At 42.9% G+C, this 20,055-nt stretch overlaps 1 protein-coding gene across 3 annotated transcripts; it reads right to left on the bottom strand.

Moving 5' to 3' along the window:
• Positions 1-4,301: 4,301 nt before the first annotated feature.
• On the bottom strand, positions 4,302-18,503 carry ZNF620 (zinc finger protein 620). 3 transcript variants are annotated; one of them, XM_035704883.2, is made up of 4 exons: positions 18,180-18,501; positions 9,975-10,101; positions 9,377-9,490; positions 4,302-6,877 (listed from the first exon to the last, which is right to left on the bottom strand). In XM_035704883.2, exons 1-4 carry the CDS (start codon positions 18,201-18,203, stop codon positions 5,880-5,882), a joined length of 1,263 nt encoding a protein of 420 aa, XP_035560776.1. In that variant the 5' UTR covers positions 18,204-18,501; the 3' UTR covers positions 4,302-5,879. The 3 variants fall into 3 exon arrangements, with proteins under 3 accessions (XP_035560776.1, XP_035560778.1, XP_035560777.1); XM_035704885.2 differs by lacking the exon at positions 18,180-18,501 and adding an exon at positions 17,730-18,153; XM_035704884.2 differs by lacking the exon at positions 9,377-9,490 and having other exon boundaries at positions 18,180-18,503.
• Between the last annotated feature and the right edge of the window lie 1,552 nt (positions 18,504-20,055).

The following is a 20,055-nucleotide window of genomic DNA, read 5'->3' as shown; positions in this document are numbered from 1 at the left end:
GTTAGTAAAATCATTTATGTGACCTAAGAAAAGAAAAATATTTTGTTTAAAATGTTGGACTAATCAAAAATCTGAGGTGGCTTCAAACACACTTGCTGGACTTTGGGGCCTGGGAAGTTTCTGTTTCTTCACTTCTCAAGGCCAAGGGCCTACAAATCTCAAAGAAAGTAAATCAGTTCTGTTACAGACCAAAGGCCTTATGTCAGCAAATAAGGAGTGTTAAGTTGAAGCGAATTAACTCTTAAGACCTGCTAGAGTGCTGTTACATTTCCACGGGAATTAAAACCGTTACTGACAAACTATAGCTTAAAGTCCTCCCACGGAGAGTACAGTAGGTATCTCCTGCTGCATAATCACCCCAAAACTGTATGGTTTGAAACAATATACACTTACTATTTCTTAAAGTTTCTATAAACCAGGAATTCACAAGTGGTTTGGCTGTAAGACAGCAGTTTGGGATCTCTCATGAAATTCCATTCAGGTGTAACCTGGGGCTGCAATCATCTGAAAGCTTGACTAAGCCTAGAGCACCTAGATAACTCACTTCCATGACGGGCAAGTTGGTACTGGTTATTGGTGTGAAGCTGCGGTCCCTCCCCACACAGGTTTCTGCACACAGCTGAGTCCTCACAACATGACTACAGGATTCAAACTAAATCCAAAAGGCCAAGGCCAAGGGCACCTGGCTGGCTCAGTTGGTGGAACATATGACTCTTGTTGATCTCAGGGTCATATTGGGTGTAGAGTTAACTTAAAAAATCAAAATCTTTTTTAAAAATAAAAATTAAAAAAAAGGCCAAGGCCAACTACAGTGTTATAATCTAGCTTTGGAAGTTATGCACCATCAATCACCTCAATATACTACCAACACAGGCCAGTCATAATACAGTGTTAGATAAGATACACAAGGGCATGAATGCAAGGATCAGAATCACTGAGGACCATATGGAGACCGCCTAACACTGAGATTTTGCCTATCACAGAAACTGTGTATTTTATAAATTTCCAGTATTTTTATTGTAAAGCTGATGTACAATTGTTTTAAATAAATGAATTAGATTTCCAGGAACAATAACATGATAAGGACTTATATTTTCATACTGCCCCTTCTCTAAACCTATCAAAATGAACATCTACCACCAATCTAGAGAGATGACCACACACATGTGTGCACATACATATACACATAAACATCACAACTTCTTTAAAAATATTAGCCAGTTATCACAAACAGGTTTAACTTGAAGGGGGATAACACTGGACATGGAACTCCTCTATCTTGTATTATAGTACAGGGAGAACAAGTGAGGAAGTTTTGGTAGACTCAAAAATCCCCAAGTTGTGAAAATGAGAATTAGAATCATGGGCAGTCAGGGGGCAAAAATGGGAGCATGCAACAAGAGTTCCATTCTTTCCCAGAGCAGCCTCACCAGAGGGACAGAATACAGGCAGTGCTGACCTACAGGCAAGTGAACCAGGGGATGGGAAACAGCTGTCAGGAAGTCTGCATGTATCAGCAAAATTAAAAGTCTAGAGCTGGATATCCCTCACCTGGCCAGTGCTCTCCCTAGAAACACCCGGCCACTAGCCAGTGCAACAGGCAAGAAAAAAAAATCCAGAATTGGAAGTAAAATGGTTATTTATAAACATGCTTCTCAATGTTAGAAAGCCCTAAAAAATTTAGACTAAATGAATTGTGCAAGACTGCAGGATACAAGGTCAAAATACAAAAATCAATTACACTTCTCTATACCATCAATAAACACTTAGAAATTTACTATTATAACAGAATCAAAAAATGATATAGACAAATCTGAGAAAAGGTATGAAAGATTTATACAGTAAAAATGATAAAACAATGCTGAAATAAAAATCCAAATAAATGGATTTACCATGATTTTGAGTCAAAAGACTGTATAGTTTTGTTTTTTTTAACGATTTTATTTATTCATGAGAGACACAGTGAGAGAGATAGAGACACAGGCAGAGGTAGTAACAGACTCCATGCAGGGTCTGCCCCAAAGGACTGTAAAGAAAGATGTGAATTCTCCCCAAAATTGATCTAAAGAGTCCATACAATCTCAATCAGGATATGTTGTGTAGAAGTTTGCAAACTGATTCTAAAATTCATATGAGGGGCAGCCCCAGTGGCCCAGTGGTTTAGCGCTGCCTTCAGCCTAGGGTGTGATCCTGGAGACCAGGGATTGAATCCAATGTCAGGCTCCCTGCATGGAACCTGCTTCTCCCTCTGCCTCTCTCTCTCTCTCTCTCTGTATTTCTCATGAATAAATAAATAAAATCTTTTAAAAATAAAACAAAATTCATATGAAATGCAAAGGGCCTCGAAATGCAAAGGGTAAAACTCTGACAAAACACAAAATAGAAAAACTAATGCTTTGTGACCTCAACACTTAGAAAAACTACAGATTAAGGCAACGGCATCAAGATGGACACAGACCAATGAACAAATAGAATCCAGAAGTAGACCCAAACCTATACCGGCAACTGATCTGCAACAGTGGTACAAAGGCAATTCAGTGGAGGAGTCATTTTCAAAAATAGGATACCCACCTAAAAAAGCAGGAAGAAACGGTAGATCCATACCTTATACCCTATACAAAACTTAACACAAAATAGATAGAACGTAACATCTAAAATTATAAAACTTCTAGGAAATAGGAGGGAAAATCTTTGTAAACTTGGGTAAGACAAAGATTTCCTAAATATGACACACTAAAAGCATAATCCATAAATGAACAACCTGATATACTGGACCTCATTAATATTAAAGTCTTCTGCTCTTCAAACACTAAAAGAATGAGGAATGCCTCGATGGCTCAGTTGGTTAAGCATCTGCCTTTGGCTTGGGTCATGATCTCAAGGTCCTGGGATTGAGCCCCGCATTGGACTCTTTGTTCAGTGGAGAGTATGCTTATCCCTCTCCCTCCTTCTGATCCCTATCCCTCCCACCCCACCCGACCCACCCCCATCCCTGTTCATGCTCAAGCACTCTCAAATAAATCTTAAAAAAAAAAAAAAAAGATCAAGAGAATGAAAAGACAAGCCACATGCTGGGAGAGAATGTTTAGAAACCATACATCCAGAGACACCTGGGTGGCTCAGCAGTCAGCAGTTGAGCGTCTGCCTTTGGCTCAGGTCGTGATCCTGGAGTCCTAGGATCAAGTCCCACATCAGGCTCCCGGCAGGGAGCCGGCTTTTCCCATTGCCTATGTCTCTTCCTGTGTTTCTCATGAATAAATAAATAAAATATTTAAAAAAATAAATCACACATCTGAAAAAGGACTTGTATCCACAATATATAAAGAACCCCCCCACCTCAAAAAGATATCCCAAAGAATAAAAATACAGACAAAAGATATAGACACTTAACCTAAGATATATGGAAGGCAAATAAGCACATGAAAATATGCTCAACATCAAGTCATTCAGGAAATGCAAATTAAAATCACAATGAGACAGCATTACATTTATTAGAAGAGCTAAAATTTAAAGGATTGGCACTACTGAGCATAGCCAAAAATGTCTTGGAAGTCTAACTCTCATACAATGCTAGTGGGGATATAAAATGGTCCAACTTCTTTGTAGAACCATTTTGAAGATTCTTAAAAACATAAATATATCAACTGTGTAGCTCAGTTGGGTTAAGTGTCTGGCTCAGGTCATGATCACAGGGATAGAGCTTCCTGGGATAGAGCCCCAGCTGTCTGGGCATGGGGCTCCATGCTCTGCTTCTCCCTCTGCCCCACTCGCCCCCTGCCTCGCTCCTGTGTGGGCACACACTCTCTCTCCCTCTCTTTTTAAAGATTTTATTTCTTTATTCATGAGAGACACAGAGAGAGAGGCAGAGGCACAGGCAGAGAGAGAAGCAGGCTCCATCCAGGGAGCCTGATATGGGACTCGATCCCGGGACTCCAGGATTGTGCGTTGGGCCAAAGGCAGACGTTCAACTGCTGAGCCACCCAGGCGTCCCTCTCTCCCTTTTATTTTTTTTAAAGATTTTATTTCTTTATTCACGAGAGACACACACAGAGAGAGGCAGAGACACAGGCAGAGGGAGAAGCAGGCTCCATGCAGGGAGCCCAATGTGGGACTCGATCCTGGATCCCAGGATCACGCCCTGAGCAAAGGCAGACGCCCAACCACTGAGCCACGCAGGAGTCCCTCTCCTTTACATAAATAAATCTTTTTTTAAAAAGTAAATACATACCTACCTTATAACCCAGGCATTCCACTCCTCTTATTTACCCAAGAGAAAGAAAAGCATACGTCATTACAAAGACTTAAACACAAATGTTCATAGCAGCTTTATTTGTAATAACCAAAAACTGGAAACAATTCAAATGGCCATCAAGAGATGAATAAAACATATTCTGGTTATTTCCATAGTGGAATACTGCTTGGCAAAAAAAAAAAAAAAAAGAAGAAGAAGAAGAAGAGGAACCAATGATACAATGAATATGCAACATAGGTGAACCTCAAAATAATTTATGGAGGGTGAAAGACACCAAAAAGAAGAGTACATACAATGGAATATTTCTATAAAATCCTAGAAAAGCACTACTCATTCGAAGTGACAACAGATCAGCAGTTGCTGTGGAAAGCTTGAGAGGGATTGCCAAGGGGCATAAGGGATATGTGGGAGGTTATGGCTCTGTTTATTACCTTGACTGGTTTCACTGGTGTATACATAAGTCAAAACTTAGCAATGGTGTTATTAATAATAAATAACACTTTTATTAGGGTCTAGTCATTGTTCCAAGCATTCTTACATGTATTAATGCAGTTAATACTCAACACAAACCTATGAGGTAGACTGTCATCCAGATTTTACAAACAAGGAAATGAGTAGTATCTGTAACTTAACCAAGGTAACATGCCTGGGCTCATACCAAAGTCTGCCTGGCTCTGCTTCCTGCAATGGGCAAAGTCAAGCAGCTTGCAGAAGAGGGATGCTAAAACAGAGCACATTTACATCTCCCTTCATTTCCACTGGTAACAGAAAATAATGGACACTTCTTCCATGATGAGAAAGAAGTAGATGAAGTTGCAAGGAAATTCTTCCTGCTGTGAGGTCACATGGAACAGAAATGAGATGGATGAACTGATAAGTGGCCTTGCATTTGACTCAAAGGGTGCATACACCGCAACTTTTGCAAAGGCACAGCCTACAACTGAGCAGTGACAAGTAACTACAAAGTAGTGTGTGTGGGCACTGCACTGAGGTAGGTCTCTGAAAATTTGCAGCCTACTAGGAATGTCCTCCAAAATACAGATGGCTTTATATGGACAAGGGCCTTCTGTTTCTGAGTTTAGGAGACTCCTAATATATTAATTGTGATAGGATGTCCATGTATCTTTTTCTTTTCTGGTTGACCCCCTCTTTAGTGTTGCACACCTGAGAAAGGATACATGGGAAATAAAGGTTCAAAATCTAAGGGTTTATACTAAACTCACACTTGAGGGTACTGAATTCTGAGTAGGAATTATTTTCCCTTCGAATTTTGAAGGAACACACCATTGTCCTTTTTACCTTCAAAACTGCTGTTATGAAATCCAGTGCAATTTTATTCCCGATCTTTTGTTTTCTCTTGAACCTTTTAAAGATCTCCTCTTTAAGCCTGGAATTATTTGATAATTCACAGCGGTGTTCTCTCACATAGGTCCTCTGACACATTCCTCATCCATTCTGCAGGGCACTCAGGGACACCACAGATTCCAGAGGATCAGCCAGTTACATTTCTTCATACACTTGTGAGTCTGGAGGTTTGTTTCTTCTTGTCTAACTATGAAGAGTGCACTGGTGAAGAACACGAGTGGGGAGAAACAAGGAGGAACAGCACCCCCAGCCGCAGACAACCTTACTCTTGCACAGGTATCTTCTGTGTGTGTAGTTTCCGATGCAGAGTGAATCGCCCACACCAGCTGAAGGTTTTCCCACACACCTCACACTCATACGGCTTCTCACCAGTGTGAACTCGTTCATGCTGGACCAGGGTGATTTTCTGACTGAAGGCCTTCCCACACTCCTTACATTCAAAAGGTTTTTCCCCGGTGTGAATGCGCTGATGCTGAGTCAAGGCCGTGGGGGAGCTTAATCGTTTTCCGCACTCTTTACATTCATAGTGTTTCTCCCCAGTGTGCACTCGCTGATGAACAATAAAGCTTGAGCTACAACTGAAAGTTTTCCAACATTCGTTACATTCATAGAGTTTCTCCCCAGTGTGGAACCTCTGGTGCTGGAGGAAGACAGAACTGCTAATGAAGGCCTTGCCGCACTCCTTACATTCATAGGGCTTCTCTCCAGTGTGGATTCTCTGGTGCTGAATCAAGGCCGTGTCTGAACTTAAACCTTTCCCACATTCTTTACATTTAAATGGTTTCTTTCCAGTATGAATTACCTGATGCCGAATAAGCAATGAGTTGTATCTGAAGGCTTTTCCACATTCTTTGCATTTGAAAGACCTTTCACCAGTGTGACAGCCCTGAAAATCTGCCATTCGACTAAAATATCTGCCACATTTTCTACATTCATATGATATCTGACCACTAAGAGCTGGCTGATTTGTACTGAGTTGTGTGCTGACACTAACATTTTCCCCAGATTTCTCACACTGCTCCTCAGTCTCAACAGTGCAGGCCTCACGATGGCTGGTTGGCTCATCTGTGAAATCTCTCCTCTTTGACTTGGTCTTCTTAGCTATCCAGTGACCATGCTGCTGCTGTAGGCTGCTCCCAAAGTCCAGGTGCGGGGGAACATTCCCTGGCAGCCCTCTTAATGTCAGTCTGTGGGACTCTGTTTCTTTAGAAATGTGTCCCTTTGGAGTTGATTCTTCCTTCTCAGCTCTGGTCTCACCCCCTGATATCACAAAACAAAACAAAAACCACAAGTGTCAGCCTCTGATAGTGCAAAAAGAAAATACTTGTGAAGAAGAAACAGGATCAAATGGTTCTAGTCTGCCCTATGTGGCTATTTTCCAATACGCACACAAAATGGCTACCAAAGACAACCACACAGCACAGCCCCACAAGTTAAATGAAGACTCTATGGGTGGGAGGCAAGCAATGCCAAGAGGCATTCCCAGAAAGAGTGTAAGACTGGAAAACAGCAAAGACGGTCACCTACTACCTACTAGGATGGGAAGACCAACAGCTTTCTCCCAAGCAATCAGGTGAGATAAGAAGGCATGGAAAAGTGATGAATAGAGACCCCTAGAGGAAATCCACCAGACTGAAGAAGGGGCAGGTCAAACAGCTCAAACTAAACTTGGTCCCACAGCTGAAATTTCCTAAGAGCTGCCTATTTTTTACAACATTATCCATGTCAATCTTTGAAAAGAAAATGGTCTCTGTTGGGGCAATGTGTGGTTCAGTCATTAAGCATCTGCCTTTGGCCAAGAGCATGATCCCAGGGTCCTGGGATTGAGCTCCAAGCCAGGCTGCCTGCTCAGCAGGGACTCTTGCTTCTCCCTCTCCCTCTGCCCCTCCTTTCCACTCATGCTCTCTCCCTCTCTCAAATAAATAAAATTAAAAAAAAAAAAAAAAAAAGGAATGGGGGCACCCAGGTACCTCAGTGGTTGCGTGTGTGCCTTTGGCTCAGGTCATGATCCTGGGGTTTAGGGATCAAATCCCACATTGGGTTCCTCGCAGGGAGTCTGCTTCTCCTTCTATGTTTCTGTCTCTCTCTCGAATAAATAAATAAAATCTTAAAAAAAAAAATCATCTCTGTCATCAAGTTGGCTCTAGTAAAGCAGCAGACTCCTTTGCTGTGGTTAAGGGGACTATGGCAGGCTAACACCATGGCAGATGGAAGGAAAGGGGGAAGACATGGAGACTTGCTTCTAAAACAAAAGAGCACTCACTGCACATGTGAAGAACCCTTCCAAGAAGGGACATAAGCCTCAGAGCGGACCTGATTAACAACTTTTCCTGTGCTTTTCCTAAAATGCTGTACAGACTGTGTATACAGTTTAATATGACAGCAGGAATGTGAAATAGAGAAAACCAAAGACTATTTTCCTGTTAAATAAAGTCTTTTGCAGGCTAATACAATCCTCGGCACTGGGTCAGGGCAACACTGTTTAAATACTTTTTACCCAGACAACCTGAAGTCCTGGGATCATATCCAAAAAAAGGCACAATTTTAACAGAAGGCTGGGGGGGGGGGGGGGGGAGGGAGTTGTGCATTATTAATGGACATTCTCTGTGAAGAGTCTGAAGAGCATATGAAATTTGATAGGCAGGGGATCCCTGGGTGGCTCAGTGGTTTAGCGCCTGCCTTTGGCCCAGAGTGCGATCCTGGAGTCCCGGGATCAAGTCCCACGTCGGGCTCCTGGCATGGAGCCTGCTTCTCCCTCCTCCTGTGTCTCTGCCTCTCTCTCTCTATGTCTATCATAAATAATAAATTAAAAAAATAACATAAAACAAAAAGAAATTTGATAGGCAGAGTAGAGGTGAAACAGAGTAAAAAAGGCAAAAAAATACACTATGTTGCTATTTAAAAACCTCCTATCCATACCTTTTAAAATGAGAAAGTGAGTCACCTTTCTTTTATAACAAGTTTTGTTTCAAAAGTTCAGCTGTTAAAATACAAGTTTTTTTAAGTGTCTGCAGGAAAAAGATGACAGATGGCTATAGAGGCAAGGGAATCATGAGGTGTGTTGTGCTGGTGTCTGCCTATGTGTGAAAATTTCCATTACAAAAATGGATTTTATTTTTTAAATAATTTTTTAAATTATATTTTATTTTTTATTTTTATTTAAGTCAGTGTTTGGGAACTAATAATTCAATTTCCCATATAGCTGGGTGGCTCAGCTGGGAGAGCATGCAACTCTTGACCTCAGGATTGTGAGTCCAAGCCCCATAATGGGCACAGTTTACTTAAAAAAAAAAAAAAAAAAAAAAAAAAAAAAAACCTCCCTAGAAATAATATGCTCTTGTGAATATGTGGATGGCCAAATAGACCCCAGGAGCCTATTTTCCTTCTAAGGTGGTTGATGTCCTCATCTCAGCAAAAACAAACTGGTAGAAAAGTAAACTTTCCACAACACAGGGCTCCAAAGGGCTGTCATGGTTCAAGAGCTGCTCAGTCAGATGGTATCCCTTAGCAGGTGAGGTGAAGAGACAAAGATGAACATGCAGAGAAATCTTGGAGCCATCCCTGTCCAGAAGAGATTGGCCCTTCTTCATTTGAGGGGGGCTACCATTGTCAACACAAGAACCACATGTAATGATTCCAGAGGAAAGAAAACAGCCTTACAAGAGAAGAAACTTTTCACGCACACTGAAATGTGAAAACAGGAAAGTAGGCTAAGCAAAAAAAAAAAAAAAAAAAAACCTGATAGGTTCTTATGCTCACCTGGACAGATGCCTCTAAGGGCTTCCCTGCCCACGGGTTCCCAGGGTTCCAGGCCCCACGGCAGTTCCCCTCGCTCTAGCTGGGAGACCAAAACAGGTCTGGTGAATAGAAAAGCTGCCCAGGAGAAAGAGGAACAAAAAAGGTAAAGTGAATCAGGAAGCAAGGTCCCTTCATGGCTGTCTTGACCTTTCTTCACTGAGAAAGGAGGGAAAGAAGAGAAGTCAGCTTGTGCTATTTCAGAGGACAGAAAATCCCCACAAATGGGGGTAGAGTCCTGGAATATACCCCACTTACATGAGGGAGTCCCAGATCTTGTTCAGAGAACATGGAAGACAGAGGCAAAAGGGCTCTGCTGAGCTCCCAAGAGCTCTTGCTTTCCCTCTATGTATGGGGCAGAGTCCCTCCCAGGGCCAGAGGGACAGTGGATTTCAAAGCCTGGGGAACCAAAACTCTCCCCACCCACTAGCCTATGAGGAGCTCAGCCTTTGAAGCGAATGCCCATGAGGGTTGTCAGAGAGGCCACAGTGTCTAAGGAAGAAAGAAGCCAGGACGCACACAGGGCAGAGGCAGACAACAGCAAAGAGAAGAGACGTCTTACCCAGAGAAGCCACATTGGCATAATTCTCCAACATCACCTCCCGGTACAGGGCCCTCTGTGAAGGGTCCAGGATAACCCATTCATTCTGAGTGAAGTACACGGCCACATCCTCAAAGGTCACTGGCTCCTGAAACAACAGGTTCCTGCTCAAGCCCAGTGTGAAGGCAGAGGAGCCTAAGTACTGGGGCAGAGTGAGTGTGGTGGGATTGCTAAAGACAGCTCTCCAGGGCCCCTACCCACCCCTCAGGGGCCAGCCCTCAGCTAGCATCACCCTCTTCAACAGGACGGTCCAAGACTCACTGCACCCCTTTGTGAGCATCCCCACAAACAGCCCTTCTGTCACCTGCTGGTCTCTGTGTTGACTCTGCTGGGCCCTGCTCTCTGTGCCTGTTGGTCCCTCAGGTTCTTTTCCACGGTTTTGTGTGCATGTGCACAGGGGACATCTGCATAAACACAGCCCATAGCACTTCTGTACTCATCTCCACTCTCTCCCTAATCCCACTAAAGTAACAGTAACATAATGGCCCAAGAGGAGAGTCAGAGCAGAGCAGAGGTGTTAACAGAATTTTAGAAGGCATAAAAAGGATAAATGGTAACTACATTAGAAGAGCAGAGAAAGCTGAATCTTAACTGCTGGCAGAGGGGGAAGCAAACAAAAAGGAGGCTGATCATCACATAAAACCAAGGATGAGCTCAGGACTTTTTAAAGTGTGCTCCACTTTTAAAACTTGGTAAAATATTCTATCTGTTTAAAAGTACCAGAGAGGAGAGAGGACCCACAAAGTACTTAGGGCACTAACTGAAAAATACCTATGCAAAGACCCATCACTTAGAAGTCTCAGAAAAATGAGAACATAAAAAAAAAAATTCTTAAAAAAAATCCTTAAGGCTTTCAGAGCAGGAAAAACACACATACAGCCTGGGGAATCAAGATAGCAACAGACTACATGGTGAAAGTAAATGGAGAAATGTTTTGAAAAATGCTGAGTGAAGGGGCGCCTGGGTGGCTCAGTCAGTTAAGCCTCTGACTCTTGATTTCTGCTCAGATCATGATCTCAGGGTCATGAGATGGGCCCTGTGTCAGGCTCTATGCTCAGCACGGAGTCAGCTTGGGATTCTTTCTAGCCTTCTCCACCGCCCCCCCCCTTCAAATAATTTAAAAAATTTTTTAAATGCTGAGTGAAAACTGCTTCTTCTCCAGATAGTCAAAGAGATCAGGTTTATCCTGCCTGAACCATAACAAGACAAATTACACAAAACAAGTTATCAGATACTGGGTGATGGTAATGAAAGACAACAAACCCCGAGAGATGGGAAATAAAGAGGTGAGCCCTATGATTCACCAAGCTTACTACCTTAAAAGAGTTTCCAGGTTGCAACACAGGGAGGGAGAAATGAGGTGGAGCCTGGCAGATTCCCTGGTGGGTTCTGAGGAGACCAAGACAGTAGAGTTTACAGGACAGAATAGCATAGAGAAGAGAGCTGCACCAAGAAACAAACCAATTATCTGCACTGGGTTCCCCAGAGTATTCAACAGAAGAATGACCAGGGCATAGGTGTGTGGAAACTACCCAAAGCCAGAAAGGATCATTTGAAAGGACTGAAGGGCACAATGCCTGGCATTCACACAGGGCCAGAAACAGTACCTAAATCCACTAGCCACGCTGGAAAATTTCATAATTCATAGGCCATTGGCTAGAGCTCTCAGGAAACTTTGCCTCAGTAGTGGAGAATAACTATTCTTAGGCTGAGCACCACTCCAGATTCTACTAGCAAATCATAAATATTAAGAGCAGAAAGAACCAAATTGTTTCCAAATCACAACCTTACTCCAGAAAATAAGAATATTTTGGGGAACGGTGCCTGTCTGGCTCAGTCAGTAGAGCGTGCAACTCTTGATCTTAAGGTTTTAAGTTCAAGCCCCACACTAGGTGTAGAAGTTACTTAAAAATAAAATCCTAAAGAAAAAATATTAAAAAGAAGATTTGGGGGACCATAAAAACATCTAGAATTGGGCAAGATAAAATTTACAATATCTGGCATTCAATCATAGATTACTAGGCATTCAAAGAGGCAGGAATACATGACCCATAATGAGACCAATCAGTCAATCAAAACCAACCCAGAACTGACAGCATTAGCAAAGATGGACATTAAAGCAGTTATTATAAATGTATTCCAAATGTTCAAAAGTTAAATAGGGGGGTGCCTGAGTTGCTCAGTTAGTTGAGCTCAGGTCATGATCCTGGGATGCTGGGATAGAGCCCAGTGTTAGGCTCCTGCTTCTCCCTCTCTCGCTCCCTCTGTGCTCTCCCTTTACCCCCATCTCTCAAATAAAAATCTTAAAAAAAAAAAAAAAAAAGTTAAATAGAGACAAGGAAGATAATATAGAGAGACATTTATTTTTTAAAGATTTACTTATTTGAAAAAAAAAAAAAAAAAGATTTACTTATTTGAGGGACGCCCAGGTGGCTCAGTGGTTGAACATCTGCTTTTGGCTCAGGGTGTGATCCTCAAGTCCCGGGATTGAGTCCCGCAACAGGCTTCCTTCCTGCGTGGAGCCTGCTTCTCTCTCTGCCTATGTCTCTGCCTCTCTCTCTCTCTCTGCCTATGTCTCTGCCTCTCTCTCTCTCTCTCTCTCTCTCGAATAAATAAATAAATAAAATCTTTAAAAAAAGAAAAGATTTATTTATTTGAGAGAGAGCGAGCTGAGCTGGGGAGCAGGGGCGGGGGGGGGGACAGAATCTCAAGCATACTCAATATCCCATTGAGCATACAGCCCTACACTTCACTCAATCTTTACGTGTCTGGATCTCACTACCCTGAGATCACAATGTGAGCAGAAATTGAGTCTGATGCTTAACGACCTGAGCCACCCAGCATCCCAAAAATATTTTTTAAAGGTCCAAATCAGGATGCCTGGGAAGCTCAGTCGGTTAAGTGTCTGCCTTTGGCTCAGGTCATGATGCCAGGGTCCTGGAATTGAGTCCCATGTCAAGGTCCTGCTCAGCAGGAAGCCTGCTTCTTCCTCTACCTGCTACTCCCCCTACTTATGTGCTCTCTCTCTCTTGCTCTGTCAAAAAATAAATAAATAAAATCTTTTTAAAAATTTAAGAAAAGAAGGCCCAAATCAAACTTCTAGATATGAAAACGACAGTATCTGAGATGAAAAATTCATGGGATTAAAAGCAAATCAGACACTGCAGGAAACACACACAACTTGTGAATTTGAAGGCAGAGCAATTAAAACCAAAAGGAAACAGAAAAAGATTGAAGGCAAAAAAAGCAGAGCCATCAGGTAGCTGTGAGAGAACCTCAAAAAGCTTAATGGACAAGTAATTGAAAGAAGACTGTGATAAACTAAAGATGCATACTACAAACCCCAGAGCAATCTCTGAAATAGTAACACAAAGAGTTATAGTTTATATATAGCCAGCAGAGAGGGAAACATGAAGTAAAATACACCATTAGTTCTAAAAAAAGATGGAAAGTCAGGAGAAAAGGGAACAAAGAACAGATAGGATAATTAGAAAACAATTAGGAAGATGACAGACTCAAATCTAACCATATCAATAGTTATACCAATGCAAAAAAAAAAAAAAAGTTATACCAATGCACATAATCTAAACATCCCAACAGGTAAACATTATCAGATTTTCTAAAAAGCAAAGGACTTCTATATGCTGCCTTCAAAAAACACATATTACACATAAAGACAAGAATAAGGGCAGTCCGGGTGGCTCAGCCATTTAGCACCGCCTTTAGCCCAGGGCCTGATCGAGTCCCAAGTTGGGCTCCCTGCATGGAGCCTGCTTCTCCCTCTGCCTGTGTCTCTGTCTCTCTTTCTATGTCTCTCATGAATAAATAAATAAATTCTTAAAAAAAAAAAAAAAGAGTAAGTTAAAAGCAAAAGACATGGAAAAAATATGCTAGTCAAAAAAAGATGGAGCAGCTATATTAATTTAAGGCAATGTTGATTTCAGAGCAGAGACTATTTTTTTAATATTTTATTTATTTATTTATTTATTTATTTATTTATTTATTTATTTGAGAACCAGAGAGAGCACAAGCAAGGGAGAAGCAGCAGCAGACTCCCCAGTGAGCTGGGAGCCTGATGCGGGGCTCAATCTCAGGACCCTGAGATCATGACCTGAGCTGAAGCCAGACACTTAACTGAATGAGCCACCCAGGCACCCCAAAGAATATATTTTTAAAGATTTATTTGTTTCGGGGCAGGGGATGCACAGAGCAAGAGAGAGAATCCTCAAGCCGACTACCTGGTAAGTGCAGAGCCCAACAGATGGGTTTGATCCCGAACCAGAGATCATGACCTGAGCCGAAGTCAGAGGCTTACTTAACTCACTAAGCCACTCAGGCACCCCCAGAGCAAAGAATATTAAGAGATAAAGAAAGTCATTCATAAAAATAAAGGGATTATGTCATCATGAAGACATAACAATTCTACATATTTATGCAGTTAGTAACAGATCTTCAAAATACATGAAGCAAAAACTGATAATACTGCAAGAGAGATAGGCAAATTCATAATTAGAGCTGGAAATTTCAATAACCCCTCTCAACAAGGATACAGCAAACACGAACAATACTATTACCCAACTTGACTTAATGGACATTTACAGAACACTCCACCCAACAAGAGCAGAATACACATTCTTCCCAGGTGACCAAGAATATTTTGTAAAGTAGACCAAATTCTGGACCATAAAAGAAAAATCAAGTCATACAAAGAATGCTCACTAATCATAACAGAATTAAATTAGAATTAACACAGAGACACATGGAAAATTCCCAAGTATTTATAAAGTAAATAACACATTTCTAAATAAAGATCAAAGAATAAAACAGAAAAGAATGCAGAAAGTTTTTTTTTGAACTGAAGGAAAATGAAAACACAATGTACCAAAATGAGAGATGCTGCTAAGGCAGTACTTAGGAAGATATTTAGTGTATTAAATGCCTGTATTACAAAATTTCAAAAGGAAAAAGGGTCTTGAATCAGTGACCTCAGATTCACCTTTAAAATCTAGAAAAAGCACTGCAAACTTAACACAAACTAAGCAGAAGAAACAAAATAAAGATCCAATAAACAAAGAAATAAAATAAAGATGGTGACAACCATCACCCTGGTTGTCATCAGGGAAATACAAACCAAAACCACAATGAGATACCACCTCACACCAGTGAGAATGGGGAAAATTAACAAGACAGGAAACAACAAATGTTGGAGAGGATGGGGAGAAAGGGGAAACCTCTTGTACTGTTGGCGGGAATGTGAACTGGTACAGCCACTCTGGAAAACTGTGTGGAGGTTCCTCAAAGAGTTAAAAATAGACCTGCCCTACGACCCAGCAATTGCACTGCTGGGGATTTACCCCAAAGATACAGATGTAGTGTAAGGACAGGACACCTGCACTCCAAAGTTCATAGCAGCAATGTCCACAGTAGCCAAACTGTGGAAGGAGCTTCGGTGTCCATCGACAGATGACTGGATAAAGATGTGGTCTATATATACAATGGAATATTACTTAGCCATTAGAAAGGAAGAATACCTACCGTTTACATTGATGTGGATGGAACTGGAGGGCATTATGCTGAGCGAAATAAGTCAATCAGCGAAAGACAAATCATCATGTGGTTTCATTCATATGTGGAATATAACAAACAGTGAAAGGGACCATAAGGGAAGGGCGGGAAACTGAGTAGGGAAAAATTAGGAGGGAAGACAAATCATGTAAGACTCCTAACTCTGGGAAACAAAGGGTTGTGGAAGGGGAGGTGGTTGCGGGGATGGGGTGCCTGGGTCACCGGCACTAAGGAAAACACTTGAGAGGATGAGCACTGGGTGTTATACTTCATGCTGGCAAATTGAATTTTAAAAAGATCCAAGTGGAAATCAGTGGCATAAAACACACACACAAAAATAGAGAAAATCAGCAAAACAAAAAACTGGCTCTCTGTGAAGATCAATGCAACTTATAAATCTCTAGTCAGATTAATCAGAAAAAAAAGAATTAGCAACACTAGTTCTAAAAAAGGTGACATCACTGCAGATAACAAAAGGATAATGAAGATATATTATGAACAACTTTATGCCATTAATGTCTACAACTGAGACAAATTAGACATTTCTTGAAAGAGACAGATTACCAACACTCATTCAAGGAGAAACAGAATAGCCCTATATAGACCTACCAAAGGAACTGAAACTGTATCTTAAAACTCATCAGAAAGAAAACTCCACACCTAAATGGTTTTCCTGGCTAATTCTACCAAACATTTAAGGAAGAAACGTAATCAGTTCTATACAAAGTCTTCCAAAATATTGAAGAGGACAGAATACTTCCCAACTCATTCAATAGGACAAAGACATTACAAGAAATGAAAACTGCACATAGACACCTCTTACAAATATAGAAGCAAAAATTGTAATCAAACTTTTAACAAGAAAACCCAAAATATAGTAAAAGAATAAATATGATACATCATGACTAAGTATTTTTTATTCAAGGAGTACAAGGTTGGTTGAACACTTGAAAAATCGATGCAATTTACTACATTAAGAAACTAAAATAGAAAAATCATATAATCCTCTAAACCAACACAGAAGGGACACCTGGGTGGCTCAAGTGGCTGAGCGTCTGCCTTTGGATTAGGTCATGATCCTGGAGTCCCGGGATCCAGTCCTGCATCCGGCTCCTGCAGGGAGCCGGCTTCTCCCTCTGCCTGTGTCTCTGCCTCTCTCTCTCATGAATAAATAAATAAAATCTTTAAAAAAAATAAATAAACCAACACAGAAAAAGCATTTGTCAAAATCCAACATCCATTCTTGATAAAAATTCTCAGCAAGCTATAGACATAGAACATCCTCAATCTGATATGCGCAGCATTTACAAAACAAAACCTGATGGAGGTCATACTTCATAGGGAAATACTGCATGTTTCACCTTAAGATCACAAATAAGACAAGGTTATCTGCCCTCATCGCCTCTACTCAGCATTGAAATGGAAGTTTTAGCCAGTGCAGTTAGGCAAGAAAAATAAATAAAAGGTATATCCAAACAGGAAAGAAGTAAAACTTTTTATTTGTAGGTGGCATGTCGATGTAACAAATCCAATGGCATCTACAAAAACAAAACAAAACCCTAGAATTACTTTATCCAAGGAAAGAATTCTCCAATCTTGCAGACAAAGGTGAAAAGCATCTTCACTGTATGCAATGATTCAGATTTCTACTTTTCAGCTTCAACTGCAAACCTATCCCAATCAATCCCCCACTACTGTATTTCCATTCTGATTATGTCTTAGTTTGGGCATTCTCAACTCTCCACCCTTCTCAACTCCTCCTCCCCTGCGCAAACACACCTGATAGCAACAGACGCACAAGGAAAGCCACAAACCTGTGAAACAGGAGCCTTGGTAACAAGCCCCATGTAAACCTGTGAAACTCCCCGCTGCCTGCTGCCCCTTAACTCTTTTCTTGCACAACTCCCCAATGGCTGTTACCACTTTGCTTGCAGAGCAAAGCACCACCTGAGGAGCAAGCTCCGACCTGTCCAAACCAGTCTCCTCCAAGATCAACCGCAGCGCGGTACTTTCACGACTCCCCCCCGCCCCATTATAATACTAAAAATCATGCCTAGCGGTGGGGATGTAGCAAGTTCATTATGCAAGTGATACGTGAAGAAACAGGACCTTTAACTGTGTAGGTGCTAATAAACCCCCGCCTCTACCCACCTAAGGAACTTTTAAGAACTCTCCTTGGGAGCACCTCAGCGGTTGAGCATCTGCCTTCGTGCTCAGGTCATGATCCCGGGGTCCTGGGATCGAGTCCCGCATCAGGTTCCCCACGAGGCGCCTCCTTCTCCCTCTGCCTGTGTCTCTGCCTCTCTTGACTCTCATGAATAAATAAATAAAAATCTAAGAACAAAACGAAACCTCTCTTTGACGTCTCCGTGGAAAGCCAGCCTGAGGATCCTTTCCTTGGCGCTGCTCCCCTGTACTCGGGCGTAAGCCTCAATAAAGCCTTTGCGACTTTATGCTTTGGGTCCCCTCGTTTCTAGCAATGCAGAGTCCAAGGACCCGAGTCCCATAACACCTGAATGCAGGCTGACATCTGCTACCTCTTGACACCAGAGGGTGGGAGGGCCAGTAAGGCCAACAGAGGCAGACAGGATGCTCGCTCACCTGGTGCCACGTGATCTGGAGCATGGCTGGGGCCCCCGCGCCACACAGCGCCCCCGGGGTTCGAGGTGAGGCCGAAGAGACAACAGGCACGGGCAGCGCCGCTGCTGCCGGGGACCCCACAGATGCCCCCTCCGTCCCGGGACCCCGTCACCCCGGAGGCATAGGGATTGAGGAACCGGGTACTGAGAAGGCCGTGCGGATGCGACCCCGTTAGCCGGCCCGGAGCCCAGGGGACCGCTAAGGCTGCGCCCCCACGCCCAGGGAGCGCGGGAGAGCCGCCAGGCGCGACCCCGGGAAGGCCGCGACGCGCTCCGCCGGAAGCACGTAGGGCCGCTGCCCCTCCTCTCTAGGAACCCGTCAACGGGCCCGTCTCCGTGGTTCCCCAGCCCAGCGGCAACCGCGCCTGCCGGTCTCTACTGTCGGAGACTGCGAGCCAGAGTTGCCGGCTCCAGGCCCGGGTCCTGCAGCGCCCCCTCTCGGCAGCTGCTCCGGGGGAGGTCGCCGGGCCCGCTCAGGCTCTAGAGCCGGCTGCAATCCTGGGAATCCCTCTAGGGTTCCCGGGCGTTTGCCCCACCGGGCCGCTCTTGCAGGGACTGAAGGTGCCTGCTGCCCAGGTTCTGGGGCTGTGCTGCAGTGGGGGGGTTGGAATGGGAGGAGTGGGGCCCGTCACTTCCACTGTGTATCGGTGGAGAGTGCGGACTACCGAGGTCCAGAAACCTGGCTGTACCACTTCTTAGCTGTGTGAGCAGCAGCAAGTGTCTTTGCCTGTTTCCTTATGTGTGAAACGGGTATAATAGTGATACCAACGTCAAAGGGCTGTCAAGGTTTAATAATTAAATGAGTTGGTGGATGAGCTAAACATTTACAGCAACGCCTGGCACAAGATTAGCGCTTGTGAGTTGTTTTCTAATTGTGTTTTTTTCTAATCTATCTTTCGAAGATACGAGTGCTGCTGGGACTTTCAAGATATGGCACAGTTTAGGGAAAGAGCTATTAAATTTAGCCTTAGACCCTCTTCCCACCCTATACCTGGATATGTGTTCCACGCCCAGCCTGGAAACAGATTTCAGCTAATGGCCCACCAGCCTTTCCTGGGAATACTGGTTCCTTCGTATTAAGTTAAATGTTTCATATAGCCCCTCCTCTGCCAGTCTTCAGAACCATTTCATCCTCAAAGACTTGCCAGGGCACCCCACTACACAGCTAGACATGCCAATGGGATAAGTCACCATGATTCACCTTTATTACATATTTGCAATCCAAGCAAATGTCTCCATCCTAATCCCATAAAGCTCTTCTTGGAAGTTGTCAATGTGGGAAGGCTTTGTTTTACCCCCAAGGGCTCTAATACTCCTGAGAATAGCTTCAGAGACATGGCTTCTAACTAGCCAAGCACTACTGTGCCACATAAGAATTGTCCTCCTGAAGGAGGACTTTGGCTGCCTCCATTCTGACCTCAAACTTTTTAGTCGGGTCTCCTTTCCAGCTTGTCTCTTGGCTCAGCCAGAAGACCCATAGAGCCAAGTATGCCCTGATGGAAACCAAAACTACCCCTTCAAGCAATAAGAACTGCCCTGAGGCAGCAAGACCCTATGGGTGATTCATTCCAAGTCAATGATCCTTTTAATCTTCACTGGCCTACCCGCACATATACACCCACTTTGTCCCGCATTCTCCTTATATAAACCTAGAAGTATTTTTGGCATTTTGGTGACAGTCTTTGAGACATTAGTCTGCTCACTAAAATAAACTTTCTTGTTTCACCACCACTCATTTCTCTGCCTTTGGATTTTGTCAGTGGGGAGTGGCTGAACCTAGCCTGTTTGGCTCTTGAGCCCTAGCTACACTCCCTCTTCTCCAAGACTAGGAAGAATGA

This window comes from Canis lupus, chromosome 23 (assembly GCF_003254725.2).
Source record: "Canis lupus dingo isolate Sandy chromosome 23, ASM325472v2, whole genome shotgun sequence".
In the NCBI taxonomy this organism is placed as follows: domain Eukaryota; kingdom Metazoa; phylum Chordata; class Mammalia; order Carnivora; family Canidae; genus Canis; species Canis lupus.
The sequence above is the reverse complement of the archived record's forward strand: the minus strand, read 5'-3'. Positions and strand labels throughout refer to the sequence as shown.

What these genes read in the sequence shown, in the direction of transcription:
- ZNF620 (XM_035704883.2), bottom strand. Translation starts at nt 18,203, where the DNA reads ATGCTCCAGATCACGTGGCACCAG. An exon ending in TCCAGATCACGTGGCACCAG is followed by an intron (nt 10,102 to 18,179) that starts GTGAGCGAGCAT and finishes CTGTTGTTTCAG; the next exon opens with GAGCCAGTGACCTTTGAGGA. An exon ending in CCTTAGAGGCATCTGTCCAG is followed by an intron (nt 6,878 to 9,376) that starts GTGAGCATAAGA and finishes TTGTGATATCAG; the next exon opens with GGGGTGAGACCAGAGCTGAG.